Source organism: Vigna unguiculata, chromosome 1, assembly GCF_037176805.1.
Source record: "Vigna unguiculata cultivar grain cowpea cultivar isolate G323 ecotype 2 chromosome 1, ASM3717680v1, whole genome shotgun sequence".
Lineage (NCBI taxonomy): Eukaryota > Viridiplantae > Streptophyta > Magnoliopsida > Fabales > Fabaceae > Vigna > Vigna unguiculata.
The window spans coordinates 4,514,338-4,530,427 of record NC_140792.1 but is presented as its reverse complement, the minus strand read 5'-3'; the positions used below and the strand labels follow the sequence as shown (position 1 = coordinate 4,530,427).

At 33.7% G+C, this 16,090-nt stretch overlaps 1 protein-coding gene and 2 pseudogenes across 5 annotated transcripts; 2 read left to right on the top strand and 1 right to left on the bottom strand.

The window, feature by feature from the left end:
- Window positions 1-3,696: 3,696 nt before the first annotated feature.
- LOC114187382 (serine/threonine-protein phosphatase 7 long form homolog) lies at window positions 3,697-5,358 on the bottom strand (annotated as a pseudogene).
- Window positions 5,359-9,266: 3,908 nt separating this feature from the next.
- LOC114187374 (uncharacterized) lies at window positions 9,267-12,000 on the top strand (annotated as a pseudogene).
- Window positions 12,001-13,919: 1,919 nt separating this feature from the next.
- On the top strand, window positions 13,920-15,829 carry LOC114165225 (basic leucine zipper 24-like). Of its 5 annotated transcripts, none has more exons than XM_028050061.2 (2): window positions 13,920-14,114; window positions 14,797-15,829. In XM_028050061.2, exon 2 carries the CDS (start codon window positions 14,806-14,808, stop codon window positions 15,589-15,591), a length of 786 nt encoding a protein of 261 aa, XP_027905862.1. In that variant the 5' UTR covers window positions 13,920-14,114; window positions 14,797-14,805; the 3' UTR covers window positions 15,592-15,829. The 5 variants fall into 5 exon arrangements, with proteins under 5 accessions (XP_027905862.1, XP_027905825.1, XP_027905782.1 ...); XM_028050024.2 differs by having other exon boundaries at window positions 14,747-15,829; XM_028049981.2 differs by having other exon boundaries at window positions 13,920-14,161; window positions 14,738-15,829.
- The last annotated feature ends 261 nt before the right edge of the window (window positions 15,830-16,090 follow it).

Sequence of the window (16,090 nt, the reverse complement as noted above, 5' to 3'; positions counted from 1 at the left end):
ATAAAAATTATTTTTAAATTAAAATAATTAGATTTTTCAGAATAAGATGTAAACACTAAGATTATAGAAAAAAATTGGAATTAAAATTTCATTCTTTTTTAAAATACAACAGCTAAAGGTATAATTAATTCCAGAATCAATTTTAAATTCAAGAAAAACCAAACAAATATACTTTAAATATGAATGAAATGTATATGTTATATTAAATTATCCTCTTTCTTTTTTTAATTCATATCTTTGATAAATGACATCTTTTTGTATTTTTCATAGGATCCTTAACTTTTTTCATAAAAAATCTTTAATTTTATATTTTAAATCTGTTATAATTATTATTTTAGTTTTAGATAATACAATATTTTAAATAAAATTGAACATAAAATAAAATATTTAAAAATTTCAGAAATATGAATATTATCTTATTAAAAACATAAAAAATAGATGAATAGTATATTTTAAAATAGGTAATAAACATTATTTAGCACAATCTGTGAAGATAACTAGCAATTTCCCAATTTTTTTTCCCAAAAAGCACCGTTGACCACTTTTTTTACTTAAATAGTAGCATACTATAGTTTAAATTTACATGGATGGCACGGTTTTTATTTTCAGTTGAGAATTCGGTCCTCTGGCAGTCGAATTTCAACTTATGATGCTTTTTTTTTTCTTTTTATTCTAAGTCAGAATTCGGTCCCAAGGATCTGAATTCTGAACTTGTGGTTTTTTTTAAATGAAATAGAATTAATTTTTTAAAATTTTTGTAATAAAATAGATATAAGATTTATTTTTTATCTTTTATCTTTTGTAAAAATTTTACATTAAAGGTTAAATATATATTTTTTAGAAATAGATATAGTATTGTATTTTTAGTCATTTTAGGTATTATTTGAAAGAAAAAAAAAATAATAAATATTTGTTGATTTAAAAATAGATTTTATATTGTGTAGTAAGTTATTTTATGTGTAATTTGAAAATATAAACATCAATTTAATTTATTTTTTTTTTAATAATTTGTGTAGTATTAATTTTTTTTAATAGGAGTAATTGGGTGTTGTGTTTGGAATCTTTCCTTCGTGGACTTTCATTTCATTGTGGGTTCTGTATGTGGGGAGTAATGCTGAAATAAGTGGGGAGTTTTTCTTAATATTATGAACATCGCTAACAGTTTTGTTAATGTAAAATATGAAACTTGAGTGTTAAGACAAAATGTTTGTTATCATTGTATCATAGAAAAAAAACTATTTTCATTACCACGAAATTGAAAAGCAGCTGTTTTAGATGGTGTAATGAAAAGATGTCCCTTAAGTATGTATGAGGTATGTGAGGAGTCTTGTTGGATAAAGTTGTGAGTTATTCTTATTATTTTGAACATTAGTTGCAGTAATTCAATGGAAAGTATAAAAATGGAAAATATAAAACTTGAGAGTCAAGAGAAAAATGTTCATTGTAATCATATGATAACACAATAATATTTCTAAGACTACTAAATGTTAATTGGATGGGGATAATGGAAAAATGTCTCATAACTAATGAATGAGGTAGGTAGTGACTAATGATGGATTAAGTGGGGAGTTACGATGGACATTTTGATATTGAGTTATGAACAACAAAAGTAAATTATTTCCATGACGACCAAATTGAATAGTAGCTTATTTGGATGGTGAACATTACAAATTATCCCATAAGTAACATAAATGGTATGTGGGGAGCCGTGTCGGATTAAATGGGGAGTTATTGTAAATTTTTTTATTATCGGTTGCAGTAACTGAAAATATGAAACAAACACTGGTACTAATGACCAAAATATCCAACATAACTTCCCACTTCATTGTTCTTCACTCCTCAATTTCGAAGATAGTGTGACTCGAAAATTCTAAAAAACCCCGTGGCCACATTACCTAACATTTAATGTCATGGTCATGGAAATGAATTTGTACTATGTTAAGGTTAGTGTGAGGATATTATGTTCACAATGAAATTTGATTTTTATATAAAAATTGGGTAATGAAGACCAAAATAGTCATCACAACTCCCCACTTACTACCTCTGTACTCCCCATTTACAAACAATATCAGTATTAGCACAATTTTAAAAAGGTTCACCGTCCACATAACCCTTTATGAAGTGGTAAAATTATGTATCTTTATTTGCACATTATCCCAATAGCGTTGACAAGTTTTGTCCAAATTGCAAGGTAAGAGTAAATTTCTGAATTAAATATCAGCCTTGGCACCTCCCAATAAAGTTGACAAGTCTTGTCATAATTAGAAGGTGTAAGTGAGGCTAATTATTTGAAATATGCGTAAGCTTTAACAGTAGTCAAAGTAAATTTTTGAATGGACATGTTATCCCAATTGGAGTATCTTTCACCTTTTACAGGAGTGATATAATAAATCATCTTTGGCACCTCTCAATAAAGTTGATAGGTCTTGTCATAATTAGAAGGTGCAACTGAGGCCCTTTATTTCAAAGATGCGCCAGCTTTTACAGTGGTGAGAGTAAATTTCTGAGTTGGCACGTTATCCCAATTGAAGTATCTATTACCTTTTAGAAGAGTAATATAATAAATTAGCTTTGGCACCTCCCAATAAAGTTGATAAGTCTTGTCATAATTAGAAGGTGCAAGTGAAGCCAATTATTTGAAATATGCGTTAGCTTCTACAGTGGTCAAAGTAAATTTTTGAATTGACACGTTATCCCAATTGAAGTATCTATTACCTTTTAGAAGAGTAATATAATAAATCAGCTTTGGCACCTCCCAATAAAGTTGATAAGTCTTGTCATAATTAGAAGGTGCAAGTGAGGCCAATTATTTGAAATATGCATAAGCTTTTACAGTGGTCAAAGTAAATTTTTGAATTGGTACGTTATCCCAATTGAAGTATCTATTACCTTTTAGAAGAGTAATATAATAAATTAGCTTTGGCACCTCCCAATAAAGTTGATAGGTCTTGTCATAATTAGAAGGTGCAACTGAGGCCCTTTATTTCAAAGATGCGCCAGCTTTTACAGTGGTGAGAGTAAATATGTTTCTTGGCACGCTATCCAGGTGAAGATAGTCAGTTCTATTTAAGGTTGTGGTTCCTTAGTTTGAAAGTTGTGGAGTGCTCTAGTATAATAAGTAAAAATGGTTTTATTTGAGGAGTTGAATGCATATAATTCCTTTAATGTTGCTATTGATTTTGAAGATGGAAGGTTCTCCCTATGTAGACTTCCAAATGGGGTTACTCTTAATCATATGCGCATCATCATAAGAAGTCATTTGATGGGACCATCTGAGCCCCCACTAAGCCATTTGTGGTACCATGTCCCTCCTAAATTTGTTGCGGAAGGCATTGATGAGTTCCTTTTTGTAAGGAATGACGAAGATCTTCAACATGCCATTTAGTGGCACTCAATGATGGTCCCTACGGTGACAATATCTTTTTACGTCAACTTCATGAAAGTTGAGAAGTGTGACAACTTTGTACCTATTTAGTTTTTTTTTTTGTATGTTGTAACATTGGTCTTTAAGATCATTGAACTTGTTGAGTTTATCTAAAGAAATTGTTGTTCGCTATTTAGCAATAAAGCATTTGCAATTATTAAATTTTTCCATTGCTGATCTTCTAAATTGTGTTAAACACGGTAAACTCTTACAAACACATAAACACAACCTATTTCACATGTAATAAAATATTAAACTACATCTTTGTCCTTTTAATCATCGTAGTGGTGTCTAGTTCCACACCGTGGTCGATGCCTGTTTCTAGTGGGGTTCCTCCTACGCACTTCAAGTATAGGTTCTTCTACATGTGAAGGTTGTGGTTCATGTTCCTTCTGAGGTTGATGATCATAATGCGCAATAGATGATGATGCTTCTGCATATGGATTGTGGACGTAGTAAACTGAGTCTTCTTGAGGCTGATCCAATCCTTCTAAGAAATTTGGACTTTGAGGATATGTACGCAACCACGGTTGTGCAGAAGGTGGTGTTTCATCATAAGTTGCAAACATACTTCGTATGCCTAGTTTTGTGTTTGAAGAAATTGAATTCCTTCTTCCCTCCATACCTGATGGTGGAGGTGGAGTGTTGAAGTCATGCCTAGTTTGTTGTGGTGGAGGGACATTTGCTGATGTCGATGCACGATGCATTCTAGGATCATTTAACATTTGTGGAACTGACAAATACAAAAATGATTTTGAAATGTACCATGACATGTACTCAATTGTGTGTTGAAGTGGCCCAAACATCGGTAGTCCATTCAATGTTAGGTCATGCCGGTTATTCCAAACCTTTATCCATTGCGCATGTCTAGTAACCCAGTTCTCATCTTACCTTCCCCTCATGTCTAATTTATGTAGATGATCAAGGTTGTTGGGTTCTTCAGGGATCTCTTGTGATAGCCGAAATTGCAACTTCACCCTGTCTGACTGGTGCCACTCCACAATGGCAAAACAAATTAAAGCATATTGCTTGGTCCTGATATGCTTCAACATCAATAATAGAGCCCAAACCCTCATAAGGAACCCAAATAAACTACAACAAAAATTGAAAATGTTAGTCATTCATTTACAACCATTTATCAATATAGAAATGGTAAATGTTACCTGATTTTGTTGCATGTGATATATCCTTGCCCGGTATCTGACTAAATCATTGTGGGGGACATTTCTGTAGTTCAGTACTCGACCGCCGCTCCATTGGCAAACTAGCGGAAAAGTTGGTGGAACTCTTGAAATGGGTGCAATAAAGGGCATCCGAAACCATGTCCATGATTGTAACAACGAAGCACATCCACCCATAGTCCTCGCACGTCCATCCGTTGCTCTGCACATCTCCCTATACAACACAGCCAAACACGCCGAACCCCAACTATATCTCCTGGTTCTTCGAAGATTAGTCAAATAGTTCAAGTACATTAAATGTACTTTATTCCCAGTCTTATCAGGCATTAAAACCCCTCCAATAAGTCCTAATATATAAGCTCTAGCATGTGTATGAATGACCTCAATACTGTAATTTTCATCTATAGGAAACAAATTATCCCTTAACCATTTTAGTTTGATCATAGAACCGACAATCGATTCTCCCTTAATCGGTATTATACCTAATAAGGTTTCACACATCTCGTCCCAATCTAACATAGTTGGACCAATGACAGGGGGTCCATCGTCAGGAAGCCCCAATTGAAGTGAGACATCTTGCAAGGTTATGGTGCATTCTTTAGTTGGAAAATGAAATGTGTGTGTTTCAGGCCTCCACCTTTCTACCAAGGTAGTGACTAAACTATGGTCAACCTTTAAATGTCACAATTTAGCCACACCGCCAAACCCTGCTTCTTGTATTATAGGCACAATACTTGGTTGAGGTTCAGGCATGGAGTGACAGTAAGACGACACAATGCTCCCTTCCGTGTCCTAAACAAAGAAGTAAAATATGTGATAACATAAAAACTTAGGTGTGTTAATAAGAAATGAAGTTGACATACCTGAGAAGAAATGTATGCAGCCCTATGCTTTTGTTGTCTCCATAGCAACATTTTTTTCAGTCTTTGTAGGTTTCTGTCGATAGCAAGAATTAAAAACAATAACATTAAACATTTATAGACAATGCAAGACTTCATGAGTGAAAACATAGTCGTTGGATTACTCAAACGAATGACATCCCTTAGATTGAGGTTGATGTATTGTCATGTCAATGGTCATTAATGTGAATCTGACAATCTGTCATGTGTAAAGACCTTTTCAGACTTAATCTTACATGTTATTTGCATAACATGATGGCGACTAAAGCTTGTATGAAGGTGACTACACGGTGCATACACCTTTTCAGAATTCGGGCTCAAAGATAAAAAAAATCGTGAATACCAATAAATTTTATTCATGAGAAGATAAATTAACCAGACAATAGTTCCTCAGTTGTAAAAAAGGGTGGAGAATGAAGTAAAGTGAATGTCTTTGACAATTTTATTTGTGGTCTTAATGATGGGATAAATACTTTTGTCTGTTTAATTTTTTGGAATAAAGGACCCAAAATTTGAACATGCAAAAGTTTTATTTGGATGACATTGAACATAAAGGTTGAAAATTATGTAGGGAGTCATCCGTAAGTGGGGAGTCAACCATTAATATGTGGGGAGTGAAGTTGAAAATTATGTTCCAAGGTTGCAGCTTTTTAAAAAATTCAATAATCGAATTGTGATCACGCAATACAGTCAATTAATCAAATTTTGTCTTCCAAATTCCATGACCAAAACACTGAATATTGACCATCGTGGATCTTTGTGGCTATTGAAAATTATCAAAATTTACAAGTCATCCGTAAGTGGGGAGTCAACCATTAATATGTGGAGAGTGAAGTTCGAAATTATGTTCTGAGGTTGGAGATTTTTAAAAATAAATAAAAATGGTATTACAATCACATAATTCAGTTAGTTACATAAATTTTCCATCCTACAATTTCCATTCACTAACAGGGGTTCTTGTCTTACTTAAAAATTGTCAAAATCCTCAACTCATCCATACATGGGGAGTCAAGCATTAATATATAGGGAATAGTGTTGTAGATCCTGGACTGCATCTTTTTAAAAATTTAAAATATCGTATTGTAAATATATATATATATATATATATATATATATATATATATATATATATATATATATATATATATATATATATATATATATCCACCATCAAACATGTTTGTGGTGCTTCAAAATTCTAAATATCTTCAACTTATCCGTAAGTGGGGAGTAAAAAATTAATATGTGGGAAGTACCATTGTAAATTCTGGACTGGACGTGCATATTTAAAAAACTTTAAATATGGTATTGTGATCACACAATTTAGTCTCTTAAACAAAATTTCCATCATATAATTTTTGTTATCTGTCGTGGGTGCTTGTCTTACTTAACAATTGTCTAAATCCTCAAGTCATCCGTAAGTGGGGAGTCAATAATTAATATGTGGGGAGCAGTGTTCCAAATTATGAATTGCACTTGAAAGTGGTTAAAAAAAAATAAAATATCGTTTTGTGATCACATAATGTAGTCACTGACACACATTTTCCTTGATACAATTTTCCTAACCTAAGCACTGAATATCCACCATTAAAGGTGCATATTTAAAAAAAAAATAGGGTGAACTTTTGGTGGTGACATTTAATTTTTTCTTTTTTTAAAGTACTGCAACTGATGACCAAAATATCCAACATAACTCCCCATTTCTACCATCACAACTCCCCACATAAGTCATAATTAACTTAGGAGACTTTTTTTTTCATGTACACCATGCAAAGAAGACGTTATTAAACCAATGACATAAGTTTCAGATACGACAACAAATATTAATCCATACATAATGTCATCGAAAAATAGGTACTTAGTACTTAAAAAATAAGTTCATGTAAACACAAATACTTCGTTACATTGCACACACTAAAGTCGTTAATGGAAATTAAGTACTAATCATAAATATTACTAAACACACTATTCAGACTTCCCCAAACACATAAAGAACTAAGCTTTAGTCATCGATAGTATTGACTGTAGCTGAGTTTATTGCATCCATGTTGTCACTTTCAGGAGGATGTAAGGTCACTGAAAGCTTCATTGGGAGATCATGTGGGAGTGGAAGGAAGAAGGCAACCATGTCGTGAACATCATCATCCGTGAGGAGCTTAATTGTTTCATACTGGTCCCCTTCTCCTAACACGGGCTTGTGAAACCATACATCTTTGACTCTTCTTCTCTGACTGCAGCAATGATAGCTTGCAATTTCTTCTTTCAACATTAGTAAATTCATAGTAGTAGACACATAAAAAGCACAATTAATGCGACCTTCATAATTAACAGCAACAAGAAAACTATTGTGAATGTTATTCTCATGATGGATCACCATCCTTGTTTTGGTAATAAGCAGCTATGGTTATGAACTGAACGACCTAATAATTTATAAGCGGATTGGTTACTTGATAGTCAAAAAAAAAATCTTGACCCCTACATTAAAGTGGGTTCACGTGACAAAGTAAAGTGGGATAAAGCATGATTGACATTCATCGTGCAGTGTGTATATTAACTATGCATGTGATGTTGGTATCACGTGATGACATTGACTAAAGCCTACCACTCATAAGGTCCAGTGATTTTAATTTTAACCTGACATATCACATGCCAAATAATTAAAGCTGTAACACATAGGGAAAATCACTACATCACAAACCACTATGGAAAAAAATCCAAGGTTGTTCTACAAAGTGGATCTAAATCTTGTGTGTTGGATTAGTCTACTTTAAATCTAAACCAATAGCATAAACAAACAAAAAATGTCATTGTTGTAACCCACACTGAGCCATTCAGGCTATAAATAATGTCCTTCATCAATTCATTCATCAATCTAATCAAGTCAGTGCAAACTCCTACCCCCCAATAACATCTACAACATTCACTGTGTTTGTGTACTTCAATGGCAACATCTATATTGAAGATAACTATTTCGATAAATTCATTAGCTCCAACACGGCATGGGTGACCATAACAAATACCATGACGCTGTCCCAACTTAAGCAGGCAATCCTCAAGGAATTCAATTGTGCAACATTAAACGACTATGAAGTAGACTTACGTTACAGGTTACCGATCTTCATATCGGGCGACATTACACACTACCGATCTTGTACGATGTGTGGAGATGACGATGTTGAGTCCATTTTTGACATGGGAATGACAAAAGCATGTCATCTTTCAGTTGAGATAATGGCATTTATTACAACAAGGCAAAACAATGCAATCCCTGACGAAGTTTATTTTGATTTTTCTAATAACTTCAACATGTCCCTCAGTTTAAATTGAGGTTTATATTTTCTTATTTGAAGTATGTATTTTTATTTATGATGTTCTTCTTCATCAAATGTTTATGCAGCTTTTAATTTCAATGAATTTGAACTTACAAAATGGCGGTAATGAAATGATAATCTCTTATAAAATGTAGTCAAGTCACATGCTAACATTAGAGGTCGTGCCAGTCACATTGGTTCATAATAATTCGTGCCCCTCACATAGGTACATAAGAAGTCGTGTCAATCACATGAGTACATAAAAGCTCGTGCCACTTACATGATAACATTAACTATCGTGCAAGTCACATGTTCACATAACAGAAAGTGGCATGATAACTTCAATTTTGGTATAAAAGAATACCCTCACTTTCTAAACTCATAATCTTAATCTTGCAATTTCTCTTCGCTCTGAAAAATCATCAAAAGTCAGATTCAATCACAACCTCAGATGGAAGGGTCAATGTTTGTCTGTGTATACGATGATGGAGAAATCGCCAGTGACGCTCAAACTGGTGTCTACTTTGCATCTGCAAAGACAATCATGATCAACATCCATAGAGGTTTCAGCTTGTCCAAACTTATTCGCATAATAATGGACAAGGCAAATAGAGATCCAAGGGATGGAGTTCCACTTATTCACTTCAAATTTCTGACTAAAGTTTGTGGCCAACATGTGACATACACAACCATTCAGATCCAAGATGACAACGACTTAGACGACGCTTTCGACATGATACAGGCCACCCCAACTGTTACATCTATTGAACTCTGCACCACCTACAACTCAGGTACGAGACCTTTTGAAAATATTTCTTTAACACATTTTGATGCACATCATCCACATCCAAACACCGAACCGCAACAAGAACTATTTTACCTTAACACTACCTACCTAGGGGATTGGGGAAATGATATAAAGTCATATACCGAACTACTAACCGGTTCATCTACCTCAAATATTTTTCAAACTCCCGCACATCACAACACCCAAAGGTCCTCTCCTCCAGCTATCATAGAAGTTGAAAACCTAGGTCTACCTACAGCATCCTTAGACGCATTTAGCGAAGATGAGGACAATATACTTTTTGGTCAACATGATGACCATGACCAAACCCTAGATGTCCACCCCATACAACAACAATACCCTCACCCTCACCCTCAGACACATGTCCCCGATAACCCACCACAACACTTCCAATTATATGAAGAATACAACCAAACCCCACACCAGGAATTCCCAAATGCTTATGACCACCACACAATGTTGCATGACAACTTTGAGAACGATGATGATACACTGACCCAAGGAATGAGGTTTCAAACAAAGGAACAACTTCTAGATGCTTTAAATAGGTACCACATAACAAACCATTGCACCTACAAAACCACACACTCAAACACAACAAGGTTGAGGGTGCAATGTGTGCAACATGTGTGTCCTTGGAAATGTCAGGGAATATTACGTACAAGGGACCAAGTGTGGGAAATTAGAAAGGTTGAAGGTGTGCACACATGTGCAACACAACTCATAACGCAAGACCACAGGCACCTGGGTTCAAGAATAATATCTCAACATGTAAGGCAAATGGTGGAGTCAGACCCATCCACACCAATTGCAACAATAATTTCTTCCATCCAAACCTCTATGGGATATAACACAACCTACAGAAAGGCATGGTTAGCAAAACAACAAGCAATTGAAGATGTGTACGGAAATTGGAAACAATCTTACAACTGATTGTCGTGCCTACTACAAGTCATGCAAACATATTTGCCTGGATTTGTATACAAGTTGAAAACCAGTCCAATTATAAACAGGGAGGAGGTCGTAGAAAACCAACAACACTTTCGAAGAGTGTTCTGGACATTCAAACCATGCATTGATGGCTTCCCATTTTGTAAACCAATAGTGCAAGTGGATGGAACCTTCCTTTACGGAAGGTATAGGGGCACCCTTCTAGTAGCTGTTGCACAAGATGGGAGAAATAACATTTTTCCCATTGCATTTGCTATAGTAGAGGGTAAAACCGCCGAAACTTGGTTTTTTTTCCTTAAAAACCTAAGGACACACGTTACGCCTCAACAAAATTTGTGCTTAATGTCAGACCGCCACAATTCAATCAGTGCAACATTCAACAGGCCCAGTAGTGGCTGGACTGAAGGGAACTGTGTGCAAGTGTTTTGTATTCGACACATTGCACAAAATTTTACAAAAAGATTCAAGAATACAACTCTGAAAAAGGACCTCGTCAACATGGGTAAGTTATTATATGTAAATTTGTCTTTTTCATTTTTTTGGTTGTTAATTTTTCACACCCATTATTAGAAAATAAATTCTTCTTATAATTATATTTGTAGCATACGCATTGACGGAGCCACGATGTAACTACTACTACAACATCATTAGAGAAGACAACCCAGAAGCAGCAGCTTGGGTAGACCAAATTCCAAGGGAGCAGTGGTGTCTTGCGTATGATCGAGGAAGAAGGTGGGGTCACGTAACAACGAATCTAGCTGAAGCAATAAATTCTGTCCTGAAGAAGACAAGGAATTTTCCCATTTCATCCATAATATTGGCCACGTACACCAGGTGCAACACATACTTCACAAAAAGAGGTAGGCAAATAACTACAATGGCCAGTGCTGGTCATGTATACTCTGAATATGCGACCAACTTCCTACAAGATGCGGACTCCAAGTCAAACACGCACCATGTCGTTGAATTTGATAGAAATACCACAAGATTCAGAGTGGAAGAGATGGTCAATTCCAGAGAAGTACGTCTTGCAGGAAAATTTGTGGTTAGATTAAATGAAAGGTGGTGCGATTGTGGAAAGTTTCAAAAAATACATCTACCATGTTCACATGTTATTGCAGCTTGCAAGCATGCACATCACGACTTCAGCATGTACATAAGTCCCCATTATAGGCTGGATGTCATCATGAAAGTATATGACAATTTATTTGGCGAGTTAAGACATGAAGAATATTGGCCAACATACCAAGGGCCACAGGTTTGGCCTCATCCTACCACAAAAAGGAGCGAGAGGGATCGTCCTAAATCAAGTAGAATTAGGACTGAGATGGACATTAAGGAAGGAAGACAATCAAAAAAGTGTTTCTTTTGTAGAACTGAAGGACACACAAGAAATCATTGTCCTAATAACCCTGCACTTAGATGATTCACATCAAACCACTTAGTTTATGTTGTACTTTTAATTGTGTTCAATAAACTTATACTTCATTCAATTCAATGGTACATCTTTTCTTATTATCTTTTATTGTTACTTATTTTACATAAACCAAAAATAAATAACAAAATTATTTAAAATACAATAATGAAATGCTTTTAAATTATTTTAGTTATTTCCATCATTTTTAAAATATTTTTAACAAATTTCCAATGTTTATAATATACAATTTTTAAAATTATCAAAAATTAAAAGATAACTGTAATTTTAATATTTATAAACATCTATTAAAAATAATTAATAGGTATAAATATACATTTGGTACCCAAACTTTTTCGAAAAGTTCAATTTGGTACCCGAAATTCAGGAATGTTCAATTTGGTACCCCAATTTTCTAAAGAGATTCAATTTGGTCTTCTCCGTTAAGTTGGAGTTAACACCGTGTCCGTACAGGACACGTGTCAAGCTATGAAATTTTTAATTTTTTTTAATTTTTTTTTCAAAAAAAATTAATTTTTTTTTCAAAAAGTTTAAAAACTGCCACGTGTCAGTTTATCATCGTGCCACGTGATAGCTTACAATCATGACACGTGGCAGTGTAATAGTTGTTTTCAATTTAGTACCCTAATTTAAATTTTTGGTTTAATTTAGTACCCCAATTTTTTAAAATCATCCAATTTGGTCATTTTTCATTTGAGACCAAATTAGTAAATAAGTTTAATTACAACCTATATATACATGTTACAATAACTTTTTCTAATATATACATCAAATCATTTCACCTAAATACTTAAATTATTTTATTTTTTACATTTTAACCTTTGTAATTTTTTATACATGAAATTTTTACACTTGTCATGATTAAAATAATTTGAATATTTAGGTGTAGTGATTTGATGTATAAATTCAAAATAATTATTTTAACATGTTTATATAAGTTATAATTAAGTTTATTTACTAATTTGGTCTCAAATAGGAAAGGACGAAATTGGATCATTTTAAAAAATTTGGGTACTAAATTGAACCAAAAATTTAAATTAGGGTACTAAATTGAAAATAACTATTACACTGCCACATGTCATGATTGTAAGCTGCCACGTGGCACGATGATAAACTAACACGTGGCAGTTTTTAAATTTTTGAAAAAAAAAATAATTTTTTTGAAAAAAAAATTAAAAAAAAAATAAAAATTTTATGGCTTGACACGTGTCCTGTACGAACATGGTGTTAACTCCAACTTAACGGAGATGACCAAATTGAATCTCTTTAGAAAATTGGGTACCAAATTGAATATTCCTAAATTTCAGGTACCAAATTGAACTTTCCGAAAAAGTTTGGGTACCAAATGTGTATTTATACCTAATTAATATTACACAAATTATAAAAAAATGAAATTAAATTAAATTGACTTTTATATTTTCAAATTGCTCATAAAATAACTTACTACACAATATAAAATCTATTTTTAAATCAACAAATTTGAAAAGAAAAAAATATAATTTATTATTATTTTTCTTTCAAATAATACCTAAAATAACTAAAAATACAATACTATATCTATTTCTAAAAAATATATATTTAACCTTTAATGTAAAATTTTTACAAAAGATAAAAGATAAAAAATAAATCTTATATCTATTTTATTACAAAAATTTTAAAAAATTAATTCTAATTTATTTTTTTAAAAAAAACCAAGTTCAAAATTCGAATGCTTGGAAACCAAATTCTAACTTGAAATAAAAAGAAAAAAAAACATCATAAGTTAAAATTCGACTACCAAAGACTAAATTTTCAACTGAAAATAAAAATCTTGTCATTACGGTAAATTTAAATTTCAGTATGTTATTTAAGTAAAAAAAAGTGATCAACCGTACTTTTTGGGAAAAAAATTCGCAATTTCCCCCCTGCCCTACAAAGAAGAAATGTCCCGAGGGAGGTCCCATCAGTGGAAGAATAGTTCCTCTTCTTGTATCTTACAATACAATCCTCAGACTTACCCTTAACACGAAAATTAAGGCTAAAGAACAATCTCGACCAAAGCATAGACTTCTCAGAAGCTCACCCTTTTTCATGGCCTGAATCCTACCAAGAACGAATCTTGAAAGGTACATATAAAACAAACAGTCATGCTTCTGGTGCCACCAAGGGCCAGGTAAACCAATCCAATCTCTCTATGTTTGATTCTTAATTTCTAACACAAAGAAAGCACACTCTTGTTCCTTTATTGGCTCTTTCACATGACTCTTCATCATGTTTTTTGGCTACTCTTATTCTGTGCCATCTTGCCTCCACTACACCTTGGATTCTCTCTTCCCTTTCATCTAACTTCAATTTTGAAAAAAAAAGGTTTTTCCTTTATGCTCTGTGCTGTATTATTGGGAAGAGAATCCAACTGGGCAATCTTTACTTTGCTCAAATAAGCTTCTTTGAGAAGCTTTGTCACCCAACATTAAATTTGAGGAGAATAGTATTTGACATAATTCCTGGGCAATTGTTTAGTCATATATATATATATATATATATATATATATATATATATATATATATATATATATTCCTTGATCAGGACCCCTCAAAATGAATTATTTGACTGTTTTTGTTCTAGGTATATGCTTCTTTGCATATATTCCATATTAAGTCTGTGTGCCTCTGATTTACATAATATATTGGGAAGGTTTTTTGTGTTCTGTTTCATTTTCATGTCATAGTGGTAGTTAATTTCAAATAGATGTTGCAGACGCACCCTTTTGTTGAGAGACTTCTGCTGATTATTCGTTTGGGGTGCAGAAAGAACACATGGATGATGGAAATGCTGAGCTTTCTGATAAGCTTTCAAACAATGTTCTATTTCTGAATCCAGAGTCATCTAGCAGTTTTCAGGCTTCAACATCTGTGAACACAGTTCCTGAATTATGTAGGAGTAGCAGCAGAACATGCACCCACACTCACACTTGCAACCCACCTGGCCCTGATGCTGCTCACACACACACATGCTATCACACTCACACCCAAATTTTTGCACCTGAAGATGATCACCACAAGGAGCACCACCACACCAACTCCAAACCAAAAAGGCCTTCTGGCAACCGAGAAGCAGTTAGAAAGTATAGGGAGAAGAAGAAGGCTCACACTGCATACTTGGAGGAGGAAGTTAAGAAATTGCGTTTGGTGAATCAGCAACTAGCAAGGAAACTACAAGGGCAAGCACTTCTTGAAGCAGAATTGGCAAGGTTGAGGAGCATTTTGGCACACCTCAAGGGGAAAATAGACAGTGAATTGGGTGCTTTCCCCTTTCAAAAGCAGTGTAACTCTTACATTTCCAAAGAAGGGAATGCTGGTTTGCTTTCTACTGCAAGAACAATTGGCCTTGAGTGTCAGAACAACATGACATGCTTCCATCCACATGCAGGATCATCATCACAGGCCAACATTTGTGCATATGGAAAGTCTGTGAGTCCATGGGAAGGAAACTGCCAACCTGAAATTGTAGATTGTGATGTAGATGCAAATAACTTGACCAGTAATGAAGGACAAACTGTGGAGACAGTGGATAACTTCTTGTCATCTGCATCTCAAGAGTGATGGTTTAGCCACACAAATGTCTTTCTCCTGAGATATTTTCCAATTGCTGTCAGTGATAGTAGGTAAGATGATGTACATTTAGTTAGTATAACCTAAAAGGTTTGTTTGTTACATAAGTCATATGAAGTTTGCATTCTGCAATCTATAGGATATGTATGTATATAGGCAAAGTATATTTAGAGATTTATACAATATGTATGCTAGCACACATAAATTAAGTGCTTTACTTGTTGATAAACAGATTTTGTTGTGTATTAAGTTTGTATTGTTAAATAAACTAATACTTCAAACTAGAGTGCGACATCATCATGCTCTTTGTTGTCTCCAACAAGTTCCTGTTCATCCTCTCGATGACTTCATTCTAGTGTAGAGTGTGGTGAATAGTCAAATTCCTTACATACTAGACCATTTTCTCGGATTTGTTTAAACATTGGTAGCATCCAATGTTTGAACTTTTTGAATTAATTTATTAATGAAATGCGAATCTTAATAGTTTATT